Here is a 27,775-nt window from a genome sequence, read left to right as displayed (position 1 = left end):
GTAGGTTTATCCACGTTGTCACAAAAGGCAGCATTCTTTTCCATTCTTTTTTATGGTTGAGTAATATTCCATCATATATGTACCACATTTTTATACATTCATCTATCAATGGAACTTAGGTTGCTTCCATGTCTTGTCTATAATTAGCTGCAATTAATATAGGGGTGCATATATCAATTTTAATGGCCAACAGTGAAGTTGCCGAATCATATGATAGTTCTATTTTTAAGTTTTCTGAGGAATCTCCATACTGTTTTCCATAGTGGATGCATCAATTTACATTCCCATAGACAGGGCACAAAAAATTTCCTTTTCTCCACATTCTCATCAGCACTTGCTATTTGTCATCTTTTTGGTAACAGCCATTCTGACAGGTATATAGCTCATTGTGGTTTTGATTTGCATTTCCCTGATCATTAGTGATCTTGAGCGTCTCTCCATGTGTCTGCTGGCCATCTGTATGTCTTCTTTGAAAGAATGTCTATTCAGGTTCTCTGGTCAATTTTAACCAGATTTTCTTATATTGAGTTGTATGAGTTCTTTGTATATTTTGGATATTAACCCTCTATCAGATATATTATTTACAAATATCTCCTCCCATTCAGTATGTGGCCTCTTCCTTTTGTGAAAGTTTCCTTTGCTGTGCAAAAGCTTTTTAGTTTGATGTAGCCCCATGTGCTTATTTTTGCTTTTGTTTCCCTTGTTTAAGGGGACATATCTAAAAAATAGTATTAAGACTAATATCAAAGAGCATACTACCTATGATTTCTTTTAGACATTTTATGGTTTCAGCTTTTACATATACGTCTTTAATCCATTGTGAATTTATTTTTGTATATAGTATGAGAAAGTAGTCTAATTTGATTCTTTTGCACGTAACTGCCCAGTTTTCCCAATATCATTTATTGAACGGGCTGTCTCTTCCCCATTGTATAGTCTTGCCTCCTTGGTCATAGATTAATTGTCCCCAAACTGTCTTACTTTAAATGAATTCAGTTTTCAGTATTTAATTTTCATATCTAGAATTCTACATCATTAAAATAAATCAATTCAATTTAAATTTCAAGTATCTATTTAGTATCACATTGGTCAACATCCTAGATGCCTGACTAGATATTTTCAGGAAGTGACTGCATTTCTGAGATTGTTGTTGTTGTTAGGTATGTAGAAGAGCTAACACTGATAATGCCGAGATTGTTGGAGTATCATTACTGAGGTCCCTTGGGCTGTTTAATTTATGCTTAAGGCATACAAAGGCCTATTGGTTTTGAATCACATTTTGAAACAGATTTACCTATGAAGATCCTAAGTTGTCAGTGACCAGACAGTGGATCCTTTGATTTGGGAAAGTTTTTATATTTAAGAAGATTTTAGAGAGCTCTCACCCTAAATAAATGTTCTCTTATCAACTATGGGAGGACCAAGCTGACAGAAGCACAAACACACACAGTCACAGCTAGCCTAAAAGACTCCCTTAACGTAATCCAAGAACAGAAATCAGATTTAGAAAGAAAATTAAAACCCACACCCACCATAAACCCGCCTCTACCATGTCCCTCCTACGAATGACCCAGTTGGAAATTGACATTCAGAGCCTGGTAGGAGACATTATTAAGGCCTTCCCTTAGAAGCTTAATTGGTCTAAAATAGAACGATCTACTCAGAGGAATACAGTCTAAAACCTTTGTCATACAATTTATAAAAAATATTACAAAGGCACACAGCTCTAAAATTGCAAATCTCAGTTCATAGGAGTCTTTTCTAATTTAGTTGAAAATCTAGTCCCTGATATAATAGAAGTTAATTCAAAGTAATGGGGTTGGGTGGGCAGGCCAGGTCCTTAATGTTATTATTGAGGCTGTCATCTAATGCTTTGAAGAATTAAAAATAAGTGGCCTTGCCTTACTGAGTATTTACAAAAATGTAACTGTGATTCTAGAAGAATCCCAAAGCTCATTTATCTTTCTTACCAGTCCCAAAGCCTCCCCTATTCATCTCAAAATGCTTACAGATATTATGAAAAGTCAGAACAAGGAAAAGGGACTGTCCCGCCCTTAAGAAGAAACACTTAAATAGTAATTGCCTTAGGCCTCAGCTTCCTCAGACAAGCTCCTTTGAGTCCTCTTAACTGAGGCCTCAACTTGGACCTGTTAAAAACTTCAGATTCTCAACACGAATAATTTTTCCACCTCCCATAAATCTCCTCCCTCAAAATACCTATAAAATCTCAGTGCTACCAAAAGAATCTGTTTGTCCCATCCAAAACATTTTCACAGACAAACATGTCCTTGAAATGTCCTTAGATTGTTATTTTACAAACCTGCATCCTTTCTCTCCCTCTCTGAGACTTAAATCTTCTGCCATTCAGCACTATCTTCTCAAGGATCTGAGAATCATCTCTATAAATGCAAATATTCAAGGACATAAATGTGGCTCTTAGCCCAAGAGATGCCTTGCTTTTACTTGTACTATTGCCTCTTGTCATAAAATAGGAGAAATTTATTTCTCCTTCTGATACACATCAATTAACACTCCTCTTAACAAACCCCCAATGCCTTTTTCCTTAGCACTCTCCAGCCTTTAAAAAGTAACTTTTTAGTCAGCTGAAACAACTATCTGAGGTTGAATCATAGACTCCATAAGATTACATACCAGGACAAATAAAAAAGCTCTTAAGGGTCTCCCCTACAAATATTGATTAAAAGTCTTATCCTTTATATGAAGCTAACAATTTGTTCCATCTTCTAAAAACATAATTTGAACAAAAGTAAGGCCAAGATGAGAATCCCAGGGACGGCGGAGCCTGGTGGTCTGCCGTCTATGGGGTCGCACAGAGTCGGACACGACTGAAGCGACTTGGCAGCAGCAGCAGCAAGGCCAAGATGAAAACAAGCTCTTACACACACTAGCGAGTTTTGTATTACTATGATAGTCTTTGCTATAATGTCTGTATTTGTAAGTAAGTGTTAGTCACTCAGTCGTGTCCAACTCTGCAATCCGATGGACTGTAGCCCACCAGCAGGTCCTCTGGCCAAGGAATTTTCCAGGAAGGAATGCTGGAGTGAGTTGCCTTTCCCTTCTCCAGCGGATCTTTCCAACCCAGGGCTCAATCCCAGGTCTCCTGCATTGGAGGTAGATTCTTTTTATCATCTGAGCTACCAGGGAAGCCCTTATGTTCTTGGGTCCCTTACGTATATGTTTTTATATGTATGGTATGTATATACACTATTTTCTTCTTCTGGATGGCTTTGCCAAATTAATTTATTAAATTCCTTAAAAGATTTCTATTCTCAATAAGCTTTCTAGAAAATAAGAGCTTATAAAATTAAATATTCCTAAAACCCTATGTCAGCAGGAAGAAGTTATAGAAGATGGACTTTTCTCCCTAATCCCATAGATATGAAATGATGTTGGACCAGTGTGGATTTGTAAGCAGCTTTTATGGCCCTTTCATGTTTGCCTATTTGTTTTATGAATGAGATCACGCAGCAATTTAACCTAATTCCTGGCTTAATGCTTTCCTGAAAGTACACCATGCTTTGCCTAACCTGTTGATTCCTTTTCCAGATTAAAAGAAGTAAGAATGAAGAGCTAAGTAGTTAAAGAATGACTAGCTTCCTACTTCCAGCAGCCCCCAAGGCAGATCCTACAGGCATATCACACAAGTAATATACCATCTGAAGAGTCAGCCAGTCCGCACCCAGTGGAGAATGATGCAGAACCCAACCTCCTGCCTTGATCATTCACTGAGAGTCTCTCCCCTTTTTCCCTTTAAAAACTGTCATGGCTGGTCCCACCTAACACCAGTCAGGACAGCCATCATCCAAAGTCTACAAATAACAAATGCTGGAGTGGGTGTGAAGAAGAGGGAACCCTCCTACACTGTTGGTGGGAATGTAAGGTGGTTCAACCACTGTGGAAAACAGTATGGAGATTTTTCAAAAAACTAAAAATAAAATTACCATACGGTCCAGCAATCCTATTCCTGGACATATATGCAGACAAAACTGTAATTCAAGAAGATATATGCACCCCTATATTCACAACAGCACTACTCACAATAGCCAAAACATGGAAACAACCAAACATTCATCAGTAGGTGAATGGATAAAGCAGATGTGGTACATATAGACAAAGGAATACTGCTGGTGGTGGTTTACTTGCTAAGTCGTGTCCAACTCTTTGTGTCTGCCAGGCTCCTCTGTCCATGGGATTTCCCAGGCAACAGTACTGGAGTGGGTTGCCATTTCCTTCTCCAGGGGATCTTTCAGACCCAGGGATTGAACCAGGGTCTCCTGCATTGCAGGAAGATTCCTTACCAACTGAGTCACCAGGGAAGCCCACGATGGAATACTACTCAGCCATAAAAAAAGAAATGATACCATCTGCAGCAACATGGATGCAACTACAGATGATCGTGGTAAGTGAAGTAAATCAGAAAGTGAAAGACAAATGCTGTATGACATCACACATGTGAAACCTCAAATGTGGAAATATGGCACAAATGAACCTCTCTACAAATCAGAAATAGACTCACAGATGTAGAGAACAGGCTTGCGGTTGCCAAGGGAGAGGGAGGTGGGGAAGAGAAGGACAGGGAGTTTGGCAATAGTAGATGCAAAGTATTACATAGGGTGGATAAACCACAAGATCCTACTGTAAAACACAGGGAACTATATTCAATATCTTATAATAAACCATAATGGAAAAGAATTCTAAAAAAAGAATTTTCACATGTGTATAACTGAGTCACTGTGCTGTTGAGCAGAGACTGGTATGACATTATAAATCAACTGTACTTCAACTAAAAAATTAAATTAAAAAAACTGTCATGCCGGAGCAGAATCTTCCAATTTGGTATTGGGAAATGAATTTGCTTTCTCCCCAGATTGTTGGCTTTTCTGATTAAAGCAATTTTTCCTTTCCACCAACATTTGCCTCTCAAGTGTTGCTTTTTAAATGGCAATCAGCCAAATCTGAGTTCTGTAACAGTTTGTGTAAATCTTTGATAAATAAGACTATTTTAATATTGTTGGTTTGATAAAAACAGCTGCATCTTCTGAGTGACCAGCACTGAGTATGATATGAACACAGTTTTTATTCTACATGGGTTTACTAGTCAAATAAGGTAATATTATATTTACTAGATATTTAAATTATAAGATGGATTTCATTTTAATCAAATTAAGTTATGACAAGCTTTATTTCAACAATAATTGTGTTTTATGACAGATCTTCTTAGAAGGAGTTTCCAAAATCTTTTTCATAACCTGAAATTAAATTTATATTAAGTTACATGAAAGATATTCATTGAATATCCAGATCATTTCTAAATAAGTTTAATTTTATCTACCTTTGGCTTCTTATTTTTATAGAGATGCTAAAATTATTTGAATCTACTAATAAATATGTTCATTTTGCCATGCTGAGAAATTACACTATGAAGAAGCATATCTAGTAGAAGTTATGATAGAAGTTATCAGCACTGAGTATAATAGTATAATCATAAAACTATAAAGTATAAAAAATAGTATAATCATAAGCTTTGCTACAAAATGTTGGTATGTGACGAGCAATTCACAATTGTTTACCTCCTGGTCTTTGAAAAACAGAGATCATTAAGTGTTGAAAATTATAATCAATATATAAATGAAACTTCTAGAAATAATAAGGGTGAAGGAAAAAACCTCTGTATGCAGAATATTCGAAGAATGTAGGATGTGTGTTTTGTTAAGGAAAGAAAGAGTAATTCTGTCCTAAAGTAGCTGTTTAGAGGTTGTATAAAGGTTATCCGGGTGACAAAGAGGAAAGTGAAGGGCAGAAATATGACTGAAAATAGAAAATTATATTAGATCTGTTGGCGGCGGGGAGATGGGCACACATCTTCATCGTGTCCTCAATTATTTAAGAGAACCAAGTCTTCTCAATGTTAAAAAAGCTAACTTTTTTTTCATTTATTTTTATTAGTTGGAGGCTAATTACTTTACAATATTGTAGTGGTTTTTGCCATACATTGACATGAATCAGTCATGGATTTACATGTGTTCCCCATCCCGATCCCCCTTCCCGCCTCCCTCCCCATCCCATCCCTCTGGGTCTTCCCAGTGCACCAGCCCTGAAGCACTTGTCTCATGCATCCAACCTGGGCTGGTGGTCTGTTTCACCCTTGATGGTATACTTGTTTCAATGCTATTCTCTCAGAACATCCCACCCTCGCCTTCTCCCACAGAGTCTAAAGTCTGTTCTGTACATCTGTGTCTCTTTTTCTGAAAGAGACACGTGCACCCCAGTGTTCATCACAGCACTGTTTATAATAGCCAGGACATGGAAGCAACCTAGATGCCCATCAGCAGACGAATGGATAAGGAAGCTATGGTACATATACACAATGGAATATTACTCAGCCATTAAAAAGAATTCATTTGAATCAGTTCTAATGTGATGGATGAAACTGGAGCCCATTATACAGAGTGAAGTAAGCCAGAAAGATAAAGAATACAGTATACTAACGCATATATATGGAATTTAATGATAATCCAATATGCTAATTTTTTTAATTATCACATTAGATTCCATATTTATTTTTGAAATTTGAATTTCCAGTTTGGTTGAATGGATAACTGAGTATTACTTCATAGCAACGTATCATCCTGATTAATTGAATATCCAAACCTTTTGATCTTTTGACAACTTTAGATATTTTGCTTTCCAAAACCAAATCCTAAATAAAATCTTGGTCTCAAATTGACTTTGAGACTTCTGAGATGGCTTTCAGAAAATCTCAAAGGATTCTTCTCTCCTAGTAAAAAGAGATGTTAAACTAATTAGGTCTGTTTGATATGTTGAATTGCATGAAAAGCATTGGCAAATAAGAAGAGATGCTTAACCCTCTCTAGCTTATATCTCTATAGGTAATTATTTTTAACATAAATATTTCAGAAATTATATGGAATTTGTAAAAATTATATGCCTTTTATGCTCATGATTATATTTTATGCTGCTTTGCCTGATAGTAGACAATAATGGAATAACTTTAACATCATAATTCCAGTTACTCTCACCAGATCTTTAATCACAGCCGTTTTACTTTTTTAATTAATTTTTATTGGAGTATAGTTGATTTACAATGTTGTATTCGTTTCTGCTGTATAGCAAAGTGAATCAATTATACATGTGCACTGTGCTAAATCACTTCCAACTCTTTGCAACCCTGTTGACCATAACCTGCCAGGCTCCTCTGTCCAAGGGATTCGCCAGGCAAGAATACTGGAGTGGGTTGTCATTTCCTCTCCCAGGGGATCTTCCTGATGCAGGGTCTCCTGCATTGCAGGCAGATGCTTTACCCTCTGAGCCACCAGGGAAGCCTTACTCCAGTATTCTTGTCTGGAGAATCCCGTGGGCAAAAGAACCTGGGTGGCTACAGTCCATAGCATCACACAGAGCTGAACATGACTGAAGTGACTTAGCACACATGCACAGTTATTTACACAAGCTTAATAAAAATCTGTTCTCCTTGTAACTGGACATAATAGGAAAAATTGGTTATGTTATCAAGGCTTTGACTGAAACGTCAAACTTGAGAAAGATACACAAAGAATCAGATATGACCAGGCATCTTTAAAGAACTAAGGTGAACATTATGAAGCCCCTGCTTATAAAGGCCTCTTGGAAAAACCAGTCTGCTACTTGACTTTTGATGTCCCCAGTCTATAAGCAAATAAGAAAAGCCTTTTCATGACAGACCCAGAAACCTTAGAGCATTCGAGGGATCTCAAAAAGAAAAATTCACTCAAATCTACAAATACTACAGATAAATATGACAAATTCTCGGCTTGGCTTCCCAGCATGGAAAGGCCTTTCAAAGTCCAATCTGAGATTCTCGAAAAAACTTGCAGCAAAACAAACGCTTGAAGGCCCATGTGGTCAAATACCACTTTTGTTGTATGTAAATAATCAGGCCAAATTTAATGAGGCTAGACGTACTTTGTGAACAGAATATCTTACTTTAATTATCTTTGGTCAAAACTGGGAAAATTAAGAAATTGTTTGTTTCAACAGAACACTATACTCACACTTGTGGGTTATCAGATCTAGTCCTGTTCACTGAGCTATTTTTCCCCTCTTTATAAACTGGATCCTGCTGTCATGCACACTTTGTGAGTAATTAATGTTCCCAACTGTTTTTCCTACCTTCCTGAGTTGGTGTCACTGAGAACTAAAACCTGACTGCCCAGATCCTTACTGAGACTCTAGGCTGTCTTGTCCCAAAGCCCAGCAAGCTAAAGCAGGCAGCTTGACATAAACTTCAAAAGACTTCTTGCTTCAACAGTTTAGGCCACTCAGGAAGTTCACCAAACATCCACATCTTCCAGGCTCTGCTCTAGAAAATGACCATGACAGTGACACTGATGAACTCATCATCTGAAGATGCTTCAAGCCCAGCATCTAGAAATCTTGACTGTTTTCCTTATGCCATAGAAATTAGGTTTATAGTCTACCCTAATCACTAATCTTTGTTTTCTATTTCCTTATTTTAATTTATGTTCTTTTCCTCTTTTGCATATCTCTTACCTAGCAGTTCCTAACCCAAATCTTCTCTCCAAGTCAGTCAACCTAGATTCCTTTTTGTGTGAAACTTCTAGGGAAGTTACAGATGGGGAAAAGGTGGGGAGGCACTCAGACCCCCAGAGTCAGTATAAAGACTGTATTAAATGGAAATATTTGCACTAAAGAAGACACAGAGAGAAATCTTATCCGAATTTCCTTTATCTGATTAAACTGGAGTCTCCAGAAAATATGGCCTCTATTAAGCCCCTCCAAAGGGAGTTCTTGTGAATACAGCTGCCTTGGAGAAAGGCTGCCCCTTTCCATTAGCATCAAAACAACCAAAAGAACTTTCCCTATCTTACCCTTCAAGCCTCCTCACAAATGCCCCTCACACTCTAGAAGTTTGGTATATAGACTTTTTATCTCTGGTTATCGAAAAAGCTTCCCATCAATGAGTACTTCTGTGTGTAAATGTAAATAAACTTTGTCTCTTCTCTTGTTAATAACAACTCAGTTCTGTCACTTAGTCATGTCCGACTCTGTGACCCCGTGGACTGCAGCATCCCAGGCTTCCCTGTCCATCATTAACTCCCAAAGCTTGCTCAAACTCATGTCCATCAAGTCGATGATGCCATTCAACCATCTTATCCTCTGTCATCCCCTTCTCCTCCCACCTTCAATCTTTCCCAGCATCAGGGTATTTTCCAATGAGTCAGTTCCTCGAATCAGGTGGCCAAAGTATTGGAGTTTCAGCTTCAGCATCAGTCCTTCCAATGAATATTCAGGACTGATCTCCTTTAGGATTGACTGGTTTGATCTCCTTGCAGTCCAATGGACTCTCAAGAGTCTTCTCCAACACCACAGTTCAAAAGCATCAGTTCTTTGGCGCTCAGCTTTCTTTATACTCCAACTCTCACATCCATACATGACTACTGGAAAAACCACAGCTTTGACTAGACAGACCTATTTGGCAAAATAGTGTCTCTGCTTTTTAACATGCTGTCTAGGTTTGTTGTAGCTTTTATTCCAAGGAGCAATTGTCTTTTAATGTCATGGCTACAGTACCATCTGCAGTGATTTTGGAACCCAAGAAAACAAAGTCTGTCACCATTTCCATTGTTTCCCAATCTATTTGCCATGAAGTGCTGGAACCAGATGCCATGATCTTAGTTTATTGAATGTTGAGTTTTAAGCCAGCTTTTCTACTCTCCTCTTTCACTTTCATCAAGAAGATCTTCAGTTCCTCTTCGTTTTCTACCATACGGGTGGTGTCATCTGCATATCTGAGATTATTGATATTTCTTCCAGAAATCTTGATTCCAGTTTGTGCTTCATCCAGTCCAGCATTTCACATGATGTACTCTGCATATAAGTTAAATAATCAGGGTGACAACATACAGCTTTGACGTACTCCTTTCCCAATTTGGAATCAGTCTGTTGTTCCACGTCTCGTTCTAACTGTTGCTTCTTGACCAGCATACAGATTTCTCAGGAGGCAAGTAAGGTGGTCTGGTATTCCCATCTCTTTAAGATTTTTCCAGAGTTTGTTGTGATCCACACGGTCAAAGGCGTTGGCATAGTCAATGAAGCAGGAGTAGATGTCTTTCTGGAATTCTCTTGCTTTTTGTATGATCCAGTAGATGTTGGCAATTTGATCTTTGGTTCCTCTGCCTTTTCTAAATCCAACTTGAACGTCTGGAAATTCTTGTTAATGTCTCTTGCCAATTACATGCAGGCTCCCAACTGCTGGACTCAAGTTGGAAGAGGAAAAGTTTTCCTCCCAATATAATCATTTCCTCTTATTTTTCAGAATTCATGGGGTTCCAGGCAAGAATACTGGAGTGGGTTGCCATTTTCTTCTTCAGGTGATTTTCCTGACCCAGGCGTTCTTTACCACTAGCGCCACCTGGGAAGCTCTTTTCAGAATCATACCACACTAATTCTTTACTATTCCAAAAGAAACAATAATTGAAAACATATCAACACAGTCAAAGAATGCCAGGAAATGGGGAATTTCCATTATGCAAAAATCTGATTTTATATATGAGTCAGTAGGTGGCACCAAAGAAGAATGAAGTGTATCTTGATAAATGCACAGAATGCTCTGACTCCTGGAAATCTAATAAAACCTTCTCTTTAGAAGGTATGTGTTATGTTTTCTTCTTAAAATTCTTATTTAAACTGAAAACTGCCTCAAGATTTCATTGAAAGCAAACCCAAAAATCACAAATAAAAATAAAACTTAGAAAATACCTTGAAATAAATTTCATGTATTGCTGGCAGAAACTGATTCTAGACATCCATCTTGCTGGGTTAGAAATGAATGATATTGCATTCAAGAAATATGAAGTCTTAACAGCTGTGTATCTGAAACTAGTGATCCAATAAGGCAGTAGCAAGAGAACAAGCACAGAGAAATTTGTCCTAGAGCCAGAAGAAAAGGAGCATTTGGGCAGTTCCTCTGTGGCTCAGCTGGTAAAGAATCCACCAGCAATGTGGGAGACCTGGGTTCGATCCCTGGGTTGGGAAGATCCCCTGGAGAATGGTCTGGAGAATTCCATGGACTGTATAGTCCATGAGGTTGCAAACAGTTGGACATGATTAAGCAACTTTCACTCTTTCACCTTAAATCTTTTGGGCATTCCACATGAGAGGGCAGGGACTATTCATCCCTAGATATATATGTGAAACCACAGAAACTGCTCCTAGTCAAATGTTAGCCTTTCCCCAAACCAGAAAAAGGCTGAGCTCTAGCAACCTCATGAAAAGGCTTTTTTATTTCCTGTTTCTTAGTTAAAATATTCAGCAATGTCAGGAAAGAATATTCCCTTAAATTTTTTAAAGATACGTCACACATTCATCTTGCCACTCTTCCCCATCTTTTGAGATGTTAGTTTGATGTTAGTTTGCTAACATCGAAACAGCATATCAGCTAAAATGTAGTTACTAAACTCATTTAACTCTATTGATCAAATTAATGAGAGGTGTTCCTCTTCTACAGACACTGATAGCACCCCAGTAGCTACGGTAGTGTCAGCAGACAGGGTAGGGCTCCAGAGAAAGAGAACGGGTCATGGTTTTCTTGACAGAAGAGAGGCCACTTTCACCTAAGCCATTTCGTGATCTAAGCCTGTTCACAATGCTTGCCCTTGAACAGGTCTCAGTAATCAACAATTTTAAGGACAGTAAGAAAGGAAAATCAGTCAAGAAACAATAGTCTAGCAATAAGAGTCCTAGTTCCTCCTCAAGGAATCTACATCACAATCTGATACATACTTTTGAGTTCTGCAGGACGCAAGGCCCCCACCCAGGTGGAGGATGGTGACAACACGCCGAGACCCCTGACTGGTCAGAATCTAAGGAATGATGGTGCTGACCTTTTCTGACCCTCTTGACTTTAATCAACTAAAACTTAGACTCTGTCCATCTCTACCCGAGTTCTATGCTGAATTCTCCTCGGCTCAAGCCCCTTCATGAATATGCATGTATCCTTAGCCTAAAAAGGTCTCCAATTTTGCTGTTGAGAGCTACTGCCTTGGGAAAGATCCCTGGTGTTCTCTTTACTGCAAGTATTAATAAGAAATCCTTCTTTCTCCTGACCTTTGCCTTGGTTGTATCTTTTAGCTCAACACCTACCAAGAAGTAAACCCAGGTTTTAAGTAACAAGAGTGCTTCTCCCCAAGTCTGCCTCTTCAACAAGGTCCAAGCTGTAGGTCTTGATGAAAAAAATGAGTATTTTATAGCAGGACAAGGAAATTTTAAACATAAAAATTCTCTGCTCATTTAGGCCTCCTCCTTCCCCTTTAGTACATGTTGTGCAAATGCATTAACCAGACTTCCTTAGGAGATAACATTCCTTCTTAATTGCATCAAGCCTCACAACTGCTTGAAAAACAACTTTCCTTCTTATCTTGTAAGAGGCCATGATGACCCGTGACCCACTCGGTTCAGTTCAGTTCCGTCGCTCAGTCATGTCTGACTCTTTGTGACCCCGTGGACAGCAGTACTACTCACTTAGTATGTGTAGATCTGGATTGTGTTAACTCTCAATAATACATCACTTGACATAAAACCCTTTGTCTCAAAATTTTACATATCTGTGCTTTGGCTTCCAAAGGATGGAACATTCCTCAGAGCTTTCTCAAAGACTATCTCTTGGGTTATAATCCTCAGGTTGGCTCAAATAATACTTCCCCTTTCTTTTTTTTTAAACTTTTCATTTTTTTATTGGGGTATAGCTAATTAGCAATGTTATTAATTTAGTTAGATAGTTTCAGGTGACCAGCAAAGGGACTCATTCATACATATACATGTATCCATTCTCCCCTCCATTTCTTTCCTAGATCGATTATTGATTAATTTTTTTTTTTTTTTTTATTGACAGCCTCCACTTACCCGAGCAAATTCCATTGGTTTGGGAAGAAGGCACATGACCATGACATCAAAGCGAACATCACATACTGTCTTCAACCACTTGGTGACAAATTGAGGCTTCAGCTTTTCTACCAAACTTCCAACTTCATCATCCATCATATACGCTGTGGAGTGAAACCACTGAAACACCATGGCCACGAGCCTGGCCAAGCTTTCCGTAGGAGTATTCTCACTGGGCGTGCAGAGGCTCACCTGGAAATAGATTAGATTCTCCTTCAGCCTCAGTACATAATATGTTTGTTTAAAGAAAAAAAAAAAGAAAAGATGTCCCTGATAATCCATTTGAAATAGGTAGTCATAAATAAATGATGGAGGACCACTTATCCTGGAAACTGTTCTTCTCTATAGAGAGATGAACTGCAACAACTTCCCCTCAAGACTGCACCTCCCACTAAGCTTTTTCACCTAAAAGAAATCAATTACATATTTTGTACTAGGTATATACTTTTAAAAAGTTAAGTCTACAAGGTGAAATTTCATAAATACCTTCAGTGCAAAAATAATATATATATATATATATATTTATATATATATATATATATTTCAGTTCCAAAATGATCAGATTTACCAAGAATTTCCTAGCAGTAATAATTCTGAAACCTTAGAGCACCACGCCTCAGTTCACCACATTACAAATAGACTTTTCAAAACTGTTCACCATTTGCTCATTAATTTTTATTAAGCATTGAAGTAAGTTTCAGGAATATAAAAAATAAATAACACATTATCTTTGCCTCAATGAGTTCACAATAGTAGTCAGTATGTCATTAGATAATAAGTTCTAGGAGTGAGACATGCAAAATCAATAATTAAACCCCAATTTGATAAAGCGAAACAAAGCAAAAAATATATGAAAGCACAAAAGAGATGTATCACTATGGAGATAGTGACACTTAATCTATTTCTCCAATGGGCAAAAAAAAAAAAAAAAAAAAAAAGTCTGCTTCTCTGCAGAACTGTCAAATTCAGCATTCTTGGAGCTTTGGATCTGTATGTTTGATCTTTCCTAAATGAATACTTCAATTGAATCAGTCAATAGGAGTCAAATACCCTGCACTGGTTTGGTTATAATTTTTCTGGCTGTGTTGCACACTTGCCATAAATACACAAAAAAATCCACAGTGACTGAACTTTCAAACAAAATATTACGTCAGTAGGAGGTGAATGATCTGTAAATTATATTGAATCCAATATTTCACAATATACACTAGAAACTTACCCACTTGTTTCTTGTCAAAACATGCATTTCCAACAGTTTAGAATCTGGCACAAAAGATTCCAACGCCTGGCTATGCATTAGAATCAACAAGGGATCTTTTTAAAAAGTTCCCAAGATTCTGGGATGGAATCTGGGCAATGACATCTTTTAAAAGCCTTCACAGGTAAATCCAATGTGCAGTCACTGTCCTAGAGTATAGACTTTCTATGCTAAGGTTGGGTTCTCAGAGGGCTCAGTGGTAAAGAATCTGCCTGCCACTGCAGGAGACACAAGAGAAGTGGGGTTCGATCCCTGAGTCGGGAAGATCCCCTGGAGAAGGAAATGGTAATCCACTCCAGTACTCCGGCCAGGAAAATTCTATGGATAGAGGAGACTGGTGGGCTCCAGTCCCTGGGGGACATGACTGAGCACACACACATTGGTGGTAGTGAATGCTAAGGTTAATTTTTCACCATTTACTATTTACTTCCCTAAAATGAACAGAAGAAACTCTTCATCAGGGCAATGTTGGATTAAAACATAAGATATTAGATAATAGTTAATTTCTTTTCTTACTAAGAACCATATTCCAAATTGACTGAGTAGCCGCTGGTCGTGTTTATCATCATCCTTGTTGTCAAAGTCAGCGTTATCCAGGGAGTGGTGGGAAGAGGAGAGGCCCAGCTGCCGCCGGCGATTAAGCTCATGTTCCCGCTGCTCGGCATGGAACTCGGCTTCTTTCAACAAGCTGCAGAAGAGCAGAGATTTCAAGTGAGACTACCCAAAAACACGCTCAAGATTATGATCCTATTCAAAGCAATTACTTCACGAGTTCTCAAGCATCACTCATTGTTCTCCTTTAAATTGGAAGGAGCCTCATGTCCTTGTAATTTTCTACTCCATCCCCATCTCAAAGATGTATAAACTGAGGCACAAAGAGGCTACTTCCTCCAATCAATAACAGTCAACCAGAACTGATGCCTTCTGGCTTCAAGTTCACTAATCATCCCACTAAAAGACAATGCTTCTCCTATATCTAATATGAAGCTATGAAAGAAAAAAGTGAAAGTGAAAGTCATTCAGTCATGCCAGATTCTTGGCAACCCGATGGACTATACAGTCCACAGAATTCTCCAGGCCAGAATACTGGAGTGAGTAGCCTTTCCCTTCTCCAGGGGATCTTCCCAACCCAGGGATCGAACCCAGGTCTCCTGCATTGCAGGTGGATTCTTGACCAGCGACAAGGGAAGTCCCATATGAAGCTATGTGGACATCAAATGCATGATCAAGGACAGTTTCAGGAACTGATACTCAAATGGAAAAACATTTAATATCTAGAATTCAAAGACCTGACAGTGAGCAAAAAAGATTCCTTTTCTAATTTTCTAAACAGATGACAATTATAAAAAATAATACACAATGTTGGCAAGAGCGTAGCAAAAACTACCATGATGTATGAAATTCATATACACTCTTTGAAAATCAGCTTGGTAATGTATCAAGTGTCCTTAAAATATTCATACCCTTTGACCCAGTCAGTCACATCTGGCCATCTATTCTAAATAAATAAAAAATACAGGAATAGCACTATACACAAAATGGTTATCAGAGTTATTTATAACAGTAAAAATAATGGAGGAAATTGAAGTGTCTAATGGTGGAGGAAAATAATCTAGATAAATATTATGTACCCACTAAAAATGATAAATGTGGAAACTACACAACATGGAGAAGAGCTAATGGTATAATGTTACATCAAAAAGAATGTGGATACACTGTGATTGCAATTATATAAGTAAAATAAGCATTTGAATAAAACTAGAAGAACATATGCAAAAAAAAAAAACTGATGATGATGACAGCAGTATGGTTGTTTTTTTCTTCTCTTTCCAAACTTTCTGCATTGTTTTATTTAGCAAACATTTATTGCACTTTCACATATGTCGGCCACTGGGATAAGAGAAACAGAAGACTTAGTCCTTATCTTTAAAACATACATTCTCATATTGTTTCTTTATCTTTAAAAATCTTGTCTCATTGAACAGTATACAAAAAGAGAACAAGTCTAGAGATTATCACTTGTAAAACTCCCTTTTTTCATGTGATAGAAAAAGCCAGCTGCTTGCAGGATCTGGTCCATCTTACTCTACAGCCTTCTGGTTTACTCCAATACAGAATTATCTAGAGTTCTCCCACCCTTTGCTGCTACGGTCAAGTCTGGGACACCTCTATCCCACCCCTTCTCTCTGACTAGCACCTCCTCTCCATTCCCTGAGAGCCCCATCTCTGTGTTGTCACTGTGCTCACCACTTTGGCTGGCAAATTCATGCTTCTGTTTTTACAGAAGCACGGGTAACTTGAAGGCAGAGACCATATTTCACTTTCTTCTGTCTTCCAGTGCCTACCACATGCCTGGCACATAACTGGCATTCCATAAAAATATTTGTTGAATGAGTGAATTAAAACATCATCACTGCAACATTGTGGAAAGTGAGCTGTCTGGCTGAGGGCTCTTGAAGTTGAATTAAATGTGCACATCTCAATGGGGAAAGGGTGGCTCAGAGAGAAGGCAGTTTTCAGGGAAAACTACTAACGACCCTGTTACCTAATCACGGCCTCCACGGCACAGACAAGCTCCTCAGCGCCACATTCCCGGGTGTTGATGGGTGGAGGGGAGGTTTGATAGAGGTGGGTCTCTGAGGCGGCCCCCACTTCGTTACTGTGGTGATTTGAGTGGCATCTTTTGCAGTACCGAACAGGCCTGTTTCCATGACGACCACAGCACCCTGCTGAAAAGCAGGTGACCACAGCTCTTCTAACATGGGAACTGCAGTTCTAGAAGGAGAAGAGGGAAATCAATTAAAAGTCATCACTTAGGTAAACTGGGCTAATAATTGGAACAAACAGAAATTTCTAGGGCCACTAGAAGAGGCAGGACTTTCCTGAAGTGTCACTGGTTTCCAAAATGCAGCTCATCTCTAACCAGTTAGATTTCAGTCATAGTTAAAAATTAAGGTGAGAAGTGGTTTCTATTTGTGTTGAATGGTAGAAACTCTCTAAATATGCATGAAACTGTGTTAAAAAGTCCTCTATAATGTGACCTCGGCCATGTGGCATGGCGGGTGGGGGGTGCTTCCTAGATTATTTCAAGTTAGTGTTTCAAGAGTTTTCAGCAGAAATATTTTTTTTTTGAAATATTTTTTAAAAAATGAAAACTGTTGTCCAGAGAAAGCATAGCACAGCACAACAGGGTAGGAAACGAATAATTTTAAACCCTAAAATAAACTTTCAAAATTATTTTATCCATCTCCTGAAGAGCACATTTCCATCACAGCTCATCTGTCCTTGATGCATTCAAGGACAGGTGCAGAGCTGTGCTGTGCTCAGCTGATGCCCCAGAAGCGGGCTTGCCCATCCCCACCAGCACGCTTTCTATCAAGACCTAAAGAATATGTCAGTTGACAACATGGGAACATTAAGCACAGTAATAACCATGCATAGACGCAGCTGTTGAACATCAGCTACAGAAAAAGAATCAACAGATGAAGTGTGCAAAACGGTGCAGTGTAAGAGAGAGATCCAGAGTTCAGGGCGGTTTATTATCAGAGCTGCCCTGACAGGAAGCAGAGGGGCGAGGCAGCACCCGCGCCCACATCAAGTAACCTGAGGAGCAGTCAGGAAATATCCCTGACCTCTCCATAAAAGTGTGCCCAAGCCTGTTAGAGATGCCACCACCGCACACTCAAGAGCTCATGTCAGAGAGCATTTCACCCTTTTGATAGAGCTTATTAAGATGGAAACATTGAAGAGGAATATGATTATATGTATATGTATAACTGAATCACTTGAATGTCCACAGGAAACTAACAGAACATTGTAAATCAACTATTATCCAGTAACATTTTTTTTAAAATATGGAATCAGAGAAATAGTACCCTAAGCCATTATGAAGTCAGGGCTTGGAGAAGATTGGAGAACCTTCTATGACAGATACCTTGGGGGAACAGAAGAAAGAAGAAAGCAAGTACAAAACCTACATCCAGACATTGACCGTGTGTTGAATTGCCTATCAGAAAAATCATTTCAAAGTAAGGCTTGTTCCACTTCGATTTTAGCACAAGGCTTTGGATACAAGTGCTGGGAAATCTCATTTTCTGAACAGGACTCAGGTCAATAAATCATAAAAGCAAGTTTAAATTTTTATGATCTTTTTTCCCTTTTATTAACGTTTTTAAAATTATTTGTTAAAATACAGTGTATTTCTTCTGTACCAAGGCCTACGTCTTCTTCAATATCCAAGTCAGTCCTGACTTCTCCAAGTGAGGTATATTTCTTGCTTTGTGCTCTTTCTTTCTCTTTGACATACTAAGTTCCATTCTGGAAGCACATCAATCCTTACCGGTTTGGGGCTTCTCCAAACCAAACCAAACCACATCACTAGCAGCATGGTTTATGTCAGAGTGTATTGTTAGCATTTATTTCTTCCTTTTGGTTGTAACTAGTCTTTGTTCCTCTGGGATTCCCACTGTTACATAAACAATAGAATGTGGATATGACTTTAGTGTGGAGAAGGAAATGGCAACCCACTCCAGTATTCTTGCCTGGAAAATCCCATGAACAAAAGAGCCTGGAGGGCTACAGTCCTTGGGGTCGCAAAGAGTCAGACATGACTGAGAACTAACAGACAGAACAGATGGGTTTAGTGGGTAGTCACTAGCTATAATAAAGTCCTGATGTTTAAGACCTACAATCTCCTATCTTATTCCCTGGTCACACATTATTTACATTCTTTCCACATGCAAATTCCTAGCCGGAGGTTCAAGGTGGTTTCATTTAAATTAAGTCCAGTGGTGGTTGAGGCTCTTTGGGTTTGGTTCCTCAGATAGACTTCCATGTGCCTTGAACCTAGATGGGCTGTGCCGGCTTGAACCGAGAAAACGTGGTAGACTGATACTCGTACGACTGCCAAGGCAATTTCTAAAATGACATGCTGCTTCCACCTTGCGGTCTGAGAAAGTTCTCTCTTCAGAAGCTTTAATCCCCTCTAGGGATTCTGTCATGGCCCAGGCATAGGGAGAGGTAGTCAGTTTCTACTCAACAGGGCTGGCTAAGTCCAGCCTTCAAGTCACCCCATCCCAGAGCCCTAACATATGATCTAGATGCCACTAGATAATTTCAGCCCCTAGCTATTCAAGTCTCCCCAGTGCGTGCATGCATGCTCAGTCACTAAGTCGTGTCTAACTCTTTGTGACCCCATGGACTGCAGTCCACCAGGCTCCTCTGTCCATGGGATTTCCCAAGCAAGAATACTGGAGTGGGTTGCCATTTCCTCCTCCAGGAGACCTTCCAAACCACACTCCTGCATTGGCAGGTGGATTTTTTTAACAATGATCCACCTGGGAAGCTGCTAGTTTTCCCAAATGAGGCCCTAAATATCATCAAGCAGAGATAGGCTATGGACTGTGCCCTGCCCAAATCCCTGACCCTCAGAATCTAAAAGCATAATTAAGCAGTTGTTGTTTCATTCTGCTACATTTTGAGTTATTCCTTAGGTAGCATCTGGATATACTGCATACATTAGTATCTAGAATATAAACTTTTTTTTTTTTTTGCACAAAGATCATCTTTTTATTTAAATATTTTGATGATATACATACAAATATAATGTTTCTTCTGTAGAACAAATGTAAAAACTAATACAAATTATCACCCTTTCAGGAACAAAGAAAATCATCTAGAGAATGTGATGACTTTATGTAGAGGAAGTTTAAGACCAGGTTTTGCTTGGAGTATGCAGGTCACATTCACAAGTTCACACAGTAGTGATAGTCTTGTTGCAGACTTGGCAAATAATAACTACTAAGTCTATAATGCAAAGACAAAAAAGCAACAATTACAAGTAGAGAGTACAAAATTTAGAGTATCAAAGAGAGACCTTCATTTTGGCCACAGGTTTAAGGAGTCTAAAGACTTGCTTTTTCTTCGTACATATTAGCGGGAGTAGAAAAGTATAAATCTTTTGCATAACACAGGTCATCAATATTTTTTTTTAAATGTACTACAAAATGAGTTTTTTGAGATTTCATTTTCCTAGTAAATTATACTCAAAATTCACAAAATTAACAGCCTTTAAAGCTTATGGAAATTATTTTGTTGTGGAGAATATTTATATAGAATATAAACTTAAAGTCAACCTAACCTGCTTTATCACCACGTACCAACAATTCTAAATAATATCAGTGATGAAATACTTTGCCCCTAAATAACCTTTGGTTGGTCAAAGTTCTAAACAATTGCTATGGCTCCTACTAAGTTTTTTCAATTTTTTTTTTTTTAGTTGAAGTGAGAGTTGGACAATAAAGAAGGCCGAACACCAAAGAATCGATGGTTTTAAGCTGTGGTGTTGGAGAAGACTCTTGAGGGTCCCTTGGACTGCAAGGAGATCAAACCAGTCATTCCTAAAGGAAACAAATCTTGAATATTCATTAAAAGGACTAATGCTGAAGCCGAAGCTCCAATACTTCGACTACCTGATGCAAAGAGTCGACTCACTGGAAAAGACCCTGATGCTGGGAAAGACAGAAGGCAAGAGGAGAAGGGGATGACAAAGAGATGGCTGGATGGCTTCACTGAGTTTGAGCAAGCTCCAGGAAATGATGAAGGACAGGGAAGCCTGGCGTGCTGCAGTCCATCACAAAGAATCGGACACAACTGAACAACTGAACAACAACAATAGTTGATTTACAACATTGTGTTAATTTCTGTACAGCACCTACTAAGTTTAAATAGGGCTTCGCTCGCGGCTCAGATGGTAAAGAATCTGCCTGCAATGTGGGAAACCTGGGGTAATATATTTCCAAGCCACAGACAGTCCTCAACGCTGTGAACTCAGCTACATGCATTCATTTCAAAAATAAACCAGAGAGATTTCTCTTGAGTTCAGTTTCAGCTGGGTATGTTTCCATATCTTCACTCACACCACTCTGTTTCACTTCTTGGAATTTTTTCTCATAATTTTATTTATTTATGGGCTACACTGGGTCTTCGTTGCTTTGTGCAGGCTTTCTCTAGTTGCAGTGCGTGGACTTCTCATTGTAGTGGCTTCTCTTGTTGAGAAGCTTCAGTAGCTGCAGCATGTGGGTTCAGGAATTATGGTCTACAGACTTAGTTGCTCCATGGCATGTGGAATCTTCCCAGACCAGGGATCAAACCTTCCCAGACCAGTGGATTCTTATCCACTGCACCACCAGAGAAATCCTCACTGCTTAGAATTTTAAACATAAATAAGTAATTTCAAGTGGTGTCATAGAATAACAAAAATGAAATTAAGAAAAGTCTGTCTCTTGATGCTTATTTGACATAATCTCTTTTTTTTTACTGTAATATAGTTGATTTACAATGTATTTGATACAATCTTGACATTTATTTCAAACCTACAATTCAAATGTACAATATCTAGTACTGAAAGAGGTAAAGACACAAGCTTTGCCCAAAGCAAGCTTGAAATATTCTGATCTATTATGAACCAAATAAAAGTTCTCAAAATGAACTTCCATATAAAATACATTTATTAAAGAATAAGTAATAAAATGTGCTAACTTTAAGCTTATTACTGAAAATAATTTTGTCACATAAATGAGGAGAGTGTTAAAAAATGATCCATTGTGGGTGTCAAATATGTTAGATATACCACCAAAGCCAGGAAATGTCGATTTAGAAAATAAAACTGTTTCTCATCCTAGTCTCTCCAGCTTGTAAAAGATTCTCAAAGTAGGAAATAGCCTCAGGATAAAAATGAAATCAAAAGTATGGTGAATGACTATGATCCTTTGTTAAAACTTCCAAAAGAAATAAGGTGATGCCCAGTTGAGCGTCTCAGCTAGACTATAGCTTCTAATAATGTTAAGGGCAGACTGAAATGCCCACAATATAAAAGGAACTGTCTCAGAAAGAAATACAGATGTGGCTTTGAGGGCATTGAACTCCAATGAGATTCACAGAAAATCCGCAAAGTTTTAAAGAAAGGCGTACTAGTAAAAGCACCACCAGCAGACTAGAAGGGACACACACAGTGTGACACAATGGTCTATGGAGCCCCATTTCTACAGCAGGAGGCAGACCGAGAGAGTGACTCGGTTGCAACATGGGTTATTTCTTATTAAAAAGGAAACATGTCAGAGAGTGGAGGAAAGATCCCAGGACAGAAGTGAATTAGGAAACTACTCCCAGGAAGCAAAATCAGATGCTAATCAAGGCATATTTGCTATCTCTGGAGACTGAAAAACTGCTGATGTGTTCATGGCTGGAGTTGCTACAGACTAGTAACAGCTATCTGCTTGCCCTTCTCTTTTTGAACAGAGGTCTACTGCTGTCATCCTATCCCTGTCTCACCATTTTGTGTTGGGTATGTAGAGGTCACATAACTTGCTTTTTAATTCACCAGTCTCTGGTTCAAGAAAATTTGTACCTGAAGGGTTTCACCAGTGAGCAGACCAGATGCAGATCACAAGACAATGGACTTGAAGCCTGAAGCCATAAGCGGGTTAGACTTTTGGAGGTCTTGTATGGTGGTAAGACTATTTGTCATATAGAAAGAATGTAAGTAATTATGTCCAGAAGGTGAATTGTGGTAGATTAAATATGGTCACAAAATTCTTGCTGCTCCTTCTCTAAAAGAGGAGGAGTCTATTTGCCCACTTGTTTAAACTGGGCTGTGCTTTGGACTTGCTTTGGTCAATGGAATGCAGCAGAAGTGATGCTGGGCTACCACTGAGCTTCAGTCTCAAAAGGCCTTGCAGCCTCCTCTCTCACTTTCTCAGAACACTCAGACCTTGAGAACAAATCCAGCCTAGCCTCCTGGAAGATGAGACACCTAATGGAAAGAGGGAGGGCCAGACACCCCAGTCATCCCAACCATTCCAGCCATCTCAGTTGAGGCTCCAGACATGTGAGTAAAGTCACCTGGGACCAGTCAATTGCCAGCAAATCCACTAACTGACTGCAAATACCTGAGTGAGCCTAGAAGTTTGTCAAGAGAACTTTTTAGGTGAGCGTAGGCAGGGCAGTTGATCCACAAAATTGTGATCAAATGTTTGCTGTTCTAAGTTAATACATTTTAGGATCGTTTATTACATGGCAAAAGAAAACTGAAACAGCCCTCCAAAGGTACCCACTCATAACAAACTCCTAAAAAGTTTAAATGACATGCACATGATCTCATAGCTAGATGGGAAGACAGCTGACCAGAATCCAAATATCTCAATCAACCAGTCCAGAGTTCTTTGTATGACATCATACTACCTTCTCTTGTACCTCTCAACAAGAGCAAGAAAATAAGGTGGAAATAGCTCAGGGAAAGTGTCATGGACAGTGGCTATTTGAAGGTAGAATCTTTAACTAGAGATATCATTCACCTTACATATAAATATGTACTTTCCATATATATATTTGGTCTGGTTATGTTTTTGACACACAAGTGTTGGACCACTTGCACTCCACTTCCAGACAATAAAGATTTTTAGCAAACAAGATCATCATTTACCAAAATTAAGTTGCATTGTCATTCACTTTTGTATTCAGATTTCTACCCCAGAGTTACACATATGCTTTTATTTCATATTATTTTTCAGAAACACTGTGCATATGATGGGTAAGCAAAAGCAGAAATGGAAATAGAGACCATCGAGACATAGCAATCTTGCATGCTGAATAATTTCCTTTCCCCCTTCACAAAAACAGTGACATGTACATACTGGGAAACCATGGTGCAGAAATGAGACAGATGTCAATGAATGAATTTACATACAAACACAGCAAATCATGCCTCACCACACAGATGGTTTGCTCTTACCTTCTTCTGACATATAGCAGATATTTCAGCTGTAAGGGGAAGGTACACAAAATATCAACAAAAAAGAGAGCCCGTTTTAAATAAGGGCAGCCACGAAGAGGAGTAAAAACAAGCTTAGTAAAACAACCTCCAGATTTGGCCAAAACACCTTTCTCCTTTGTCTCATGAATTATCATCTACTCATTCTTAATGAGATTAAAAATACCTGTGTGCTGCAAAGACTTTACCTAGTCTTAGAAATAATTCAACCTTCTCAGATATGACTTAGAATTCAGATCAAATAATTTTAATCTCACCTAGTCATTTGACAGAGAACAAAATTGAGGGTTACAAGTTCTTCAGGGTCATATAGACTATCAAAGGTAGAGATCAATCAATCCAGAAATGTCTCTGGATTCCCTGTCTACTGCTCTTCCATTATGCTATGACACTGAGTTGATGTGATAAAGTTTCACTATAGAGATGATTTGCTATATCAGAATTGTAGGAAAAAACTTAATAACTTAAATGAATTAGACTCAAACTATCAACTAACATCAGTCCTTAACTAGTGCAAAACCAGTTGCAGGCTTATTAAGAGAAAACATCTTTCAAACCCATGGATAGGTCAGTTGGAGTAAGGCTGTCAAACTACCTTAGTACTTAAGGATTAAGTTTAATAAATGGATAAAACTCTTTTTAGTAGGCATACCAATTATCTCCAAGAAAATTGGTGGTTGATAAAACTTGAAAATAATTTTTCTAAGAATCTGTTAACATTTCCCCTGAAATAGTAAGTGCTCAAAAAATAAATTAAACCATTGCTAATAGCCTATATCACAACTTATTAACAAAATCAAAGGTAAATGTCTCCCAAACTCCATCTGGAAATTATGAATTAGTGAATGCCAAATCAATGAGATTAACAACTCAGTTTTTAAAACAGATTTTGTTTAATTAATGGTTATTTAACAGTTTGATATCCTGGCATTTATCTTAAGCTGAGGTTAGTGGGTCATCTCTCTGGATAAGTAATGAAAAGTTATTATCAATTTTCTTCAACAGATGAATATCACCTGGAGATGACCAGAATTCAGCAACATATCTATACAATAAGTCCTCTACATACAAGCACATTTCACTCTGAGAGTGCATTGGTAAGTCCAATTTGTTCATCATGTCCAACAAAGTTAGCCTAGGTACCCAACTAACACAATCAGCTGCATATACCACTGCTTTTATGCTTGCTTCCAGACATTCTGGGCTTGAAATAAAGATACTGTACTATTGTACTCTATATAATACAGTACTATACAATGAAGTACACAAAAATGCAATCACTTGTGGAGGATGCATGCACCCAAGACATTTCAGACATGTGAACTAACTTATGAGATCGGACATGCGAACACAAGTTTGCATCTCTGAAAGCTCACAACTGGAAGGGTTGTATGTAGGGGGACTTAACTGTATTTAAAATGTAATTTAGAACCTGATTATGGGTTTTACCTCAGAGCACTGGAAGTTCACTTGCAAGGTAGCCTAATTTAAGAGGGGAAAAGTTACCTTTACCCATGTAAACCCAAATCTTTTTACAGATATTCTTATATAAATTTTTTAATGTCTCTTTGAAGGATATAGAGGCTGACATTATTGATTCATTTTACAAATGCAGAGCACTCATTAAATAATTTATTTCTTAAGGTTGAGATAATCTAATATAGAGTTAAGCTATAAAGAAATGGTGTATAATTATCATCAAGCAAATTCCTTTAGTTTTTTTTTTTTTAATTGAAATTAGTTAACATAAAGTGTTTACACGTAAATTCTTTCATGTAAGTTCTTCTATTATCTACCTCTGAAGTTACAGATCAATTTCCTGCTGCGTGTCTGATCTATACTCAGTATGCCCCCAGCTTTTTCCACCGTTCATCTCTCTTCTGCTTTCCTGAGTATTTTTCCTGGTCATTTCAGCCTGCAGTTAGGGGACTGGGATATCTGCCTCCCCATGCATAGAGAAATGTTCTGTCTTCAACCTGCTAGCTTACCAGGCATAGCTTTCAGAACTCTAACAAACTGCAAGCATTACAATCTCATCTTTTCACTGAGATGGGCCAGATATATTTATTTATCCCCATTTTTACTGAAGGAGAAACTGACACTCAAAATGATTCAATGATTTTCCCTAAAAACACAGAGCTAGTAACAGTGGCAGAAGAAAGACCCATTATTCAATGCCCTTCTCATTGATGTTTTTTATTCTCTTTCTGGCCTGGCACAGCAAGCATATCATTGGCAACACAGAAAAATCCCTTAAGAAAGAATTCAGCTTTGGTTATACAGAATCCCGATTCCAACACCTATCCTTAATTTTGGTAGAAGTAATACTTCTTCCCTTAATATTCATGTGTGGGTATATTACAACCAAGACATTGATACAATGCTTCATATAAATGAATATTCATAGCAAATAATACTTTGGTTGCTGTCTTTGTAAAATAAAAACAGTACAAAAGGAGACAAATCAACTATACCATCACAATTACTTAATATTCATCCTTCCTGAAGTAAACCATACCTTGCGGCAGAAGAACATCAATCAGCCATTCACTGTGGTCCCTATAAAGAACAATAGAATCCATTTTTGAGCCTTTCTGCAATGTTACCCTTCCACATGAATGTTTATAAGCTGTACGCTATTGTTAAAACACTTCTAAAAGAAAGGAGATGTAATTAAGAGCACTATCCTAATAAACTTCTAAAATGTCTAATGCATTCCAGTTAAATTATAAATTATAGGCACTTCATCATATTCAGTTATCTTTAAATGATATTTTCCAGATGCTAATTAAGTCAACCAAAATACGCATGATTTGTAGAAAGCTGAGTGTGATTCTGTGAAACTAACAAGCACAGAAAACTCATATGAATTTTATGTCACGTTTGAAAACCACAGCTTTCTTTCCTTTTTCACTGTGGCCTTTTTAACAGGGTCATTTGAAAATCGGAGCTGCTTTATTAAGCGGAATTGCTTTCTTTTGTCACATGGAGAGAAATACTGAAACATTTCAAAGCTGATGTCTTTTCAAATGTAAGTTTGCTATATATTAAATATCTGACAAGCTAACCTTTAAAAAACTGAGAGGCTAATGGGAAATGAGAGTAACGTAATCAATATAAGACGAAGTGATTATTCTTCTCAGCGTAGCCCAATTAGATTGCCTTTTCTGTACCTACCCTGCAATCCGCTGGCTGCATTCTTCACAGAGATACAATGGGGGTGGTTTATCACCCAAAGCTACAGACAAGGAGGGGTCTATACACATCTGAAACACAGGAAAAGACAGAATGAACTCTCTTGCTCCGTTTATCATGTCCCGTATGTCAAGGACATAAATGTTTCAGTAACAGATTTTCGAAAGCAAAGCAGAATAAACATTCTTTAGTAAAACCCATTCAACCTAAGACTGTTTTTCCAATACGGCAATTTAAATGTGACTAGTGTGGTTTTTCATTTCTCCTGTTATTTGCAATGCAAGAAACAAGTAGTGTCAAGAAATGCACCCTCATTCTACAAAGATAAAAAATCATCTCATTCGGTGGCTGTTCAAATTGCTTCTGTATTACTCACCCAGTAATTCCCTCTGTAATGTGGTAAACACAGTAATCTCTCTTTGGGAATAGGAAAATGCATTATTAAGATTTAAAAATCATAACTGTTAGCAGAATGCTGGCAGTAGAGAATTTTGCTTCTCAATAGACTTCAT

The 27,775-nt window shown here is 38.1% G+C and overlaps 1 protein-coding gene across 3 annotated transcripts in view; it reads right to left on the bottom strand.

The window, feature by feature from the left end:
• Positions 1 to 27,775, bottom strand: part of UNC79 (unc-79 homolog, NALCN channel complex subunit) — a 207,120-nt gene that overhangs the window by 130,973 nt on the left and 48,372 nt on the right. For all 3 annotated transcript variants that reach the window (XM_065906592.1, XM_065906594.1, XM_065906593.1), the window contains exons 6-11: positions 27,246 to 27,334; positions 26,587 to 26,627; positions 24,030 to 24,058; positions 16,785 to 17,014; positions 14,756 to 14,927; positions 12,943 to 13,173 (exon numbers count right to left, since the gene is read on the bottom strand). In XM_065906592.1, the coding sequence (XP_065762664.1) occupies positions 12,943 to 13,173; positions 14,756 to 14,927; positions 16,785 to 17,014; positions 24,030 to 24,058; positions 26,587 to 26,627; positions 27,246 to 27,334 (792 nt within the window). The remainder of the gene's footprint in view (positions 1 to 12,942; positions 13,174 to 14,755; positions 14,928 to 16,784; positions 17,015 to 24,029; positions 24,059 to 26,586; positions 26,628 to 27,245; positions 27,335 to 27,775) is intronic.

Source organism: Muntiacus reevesi, chromosome 15 (assembly GCF_963930625.1).
Source record: "Muntiacus reevesi chromosome 15, mMunRee1.1, whole genome shotgun sequence".
NCBI lineage: Eukaryota > Metazoa > Chordata > Mammalia > Artiodactyla > Cervidae > Muntiacus > Muntiacus reevesi.
The sequence above is the reverse complement of the archived record's forward strand: the minus strand, read 5'-3'. Positions and strand labels throughout refer to the sequence as shown.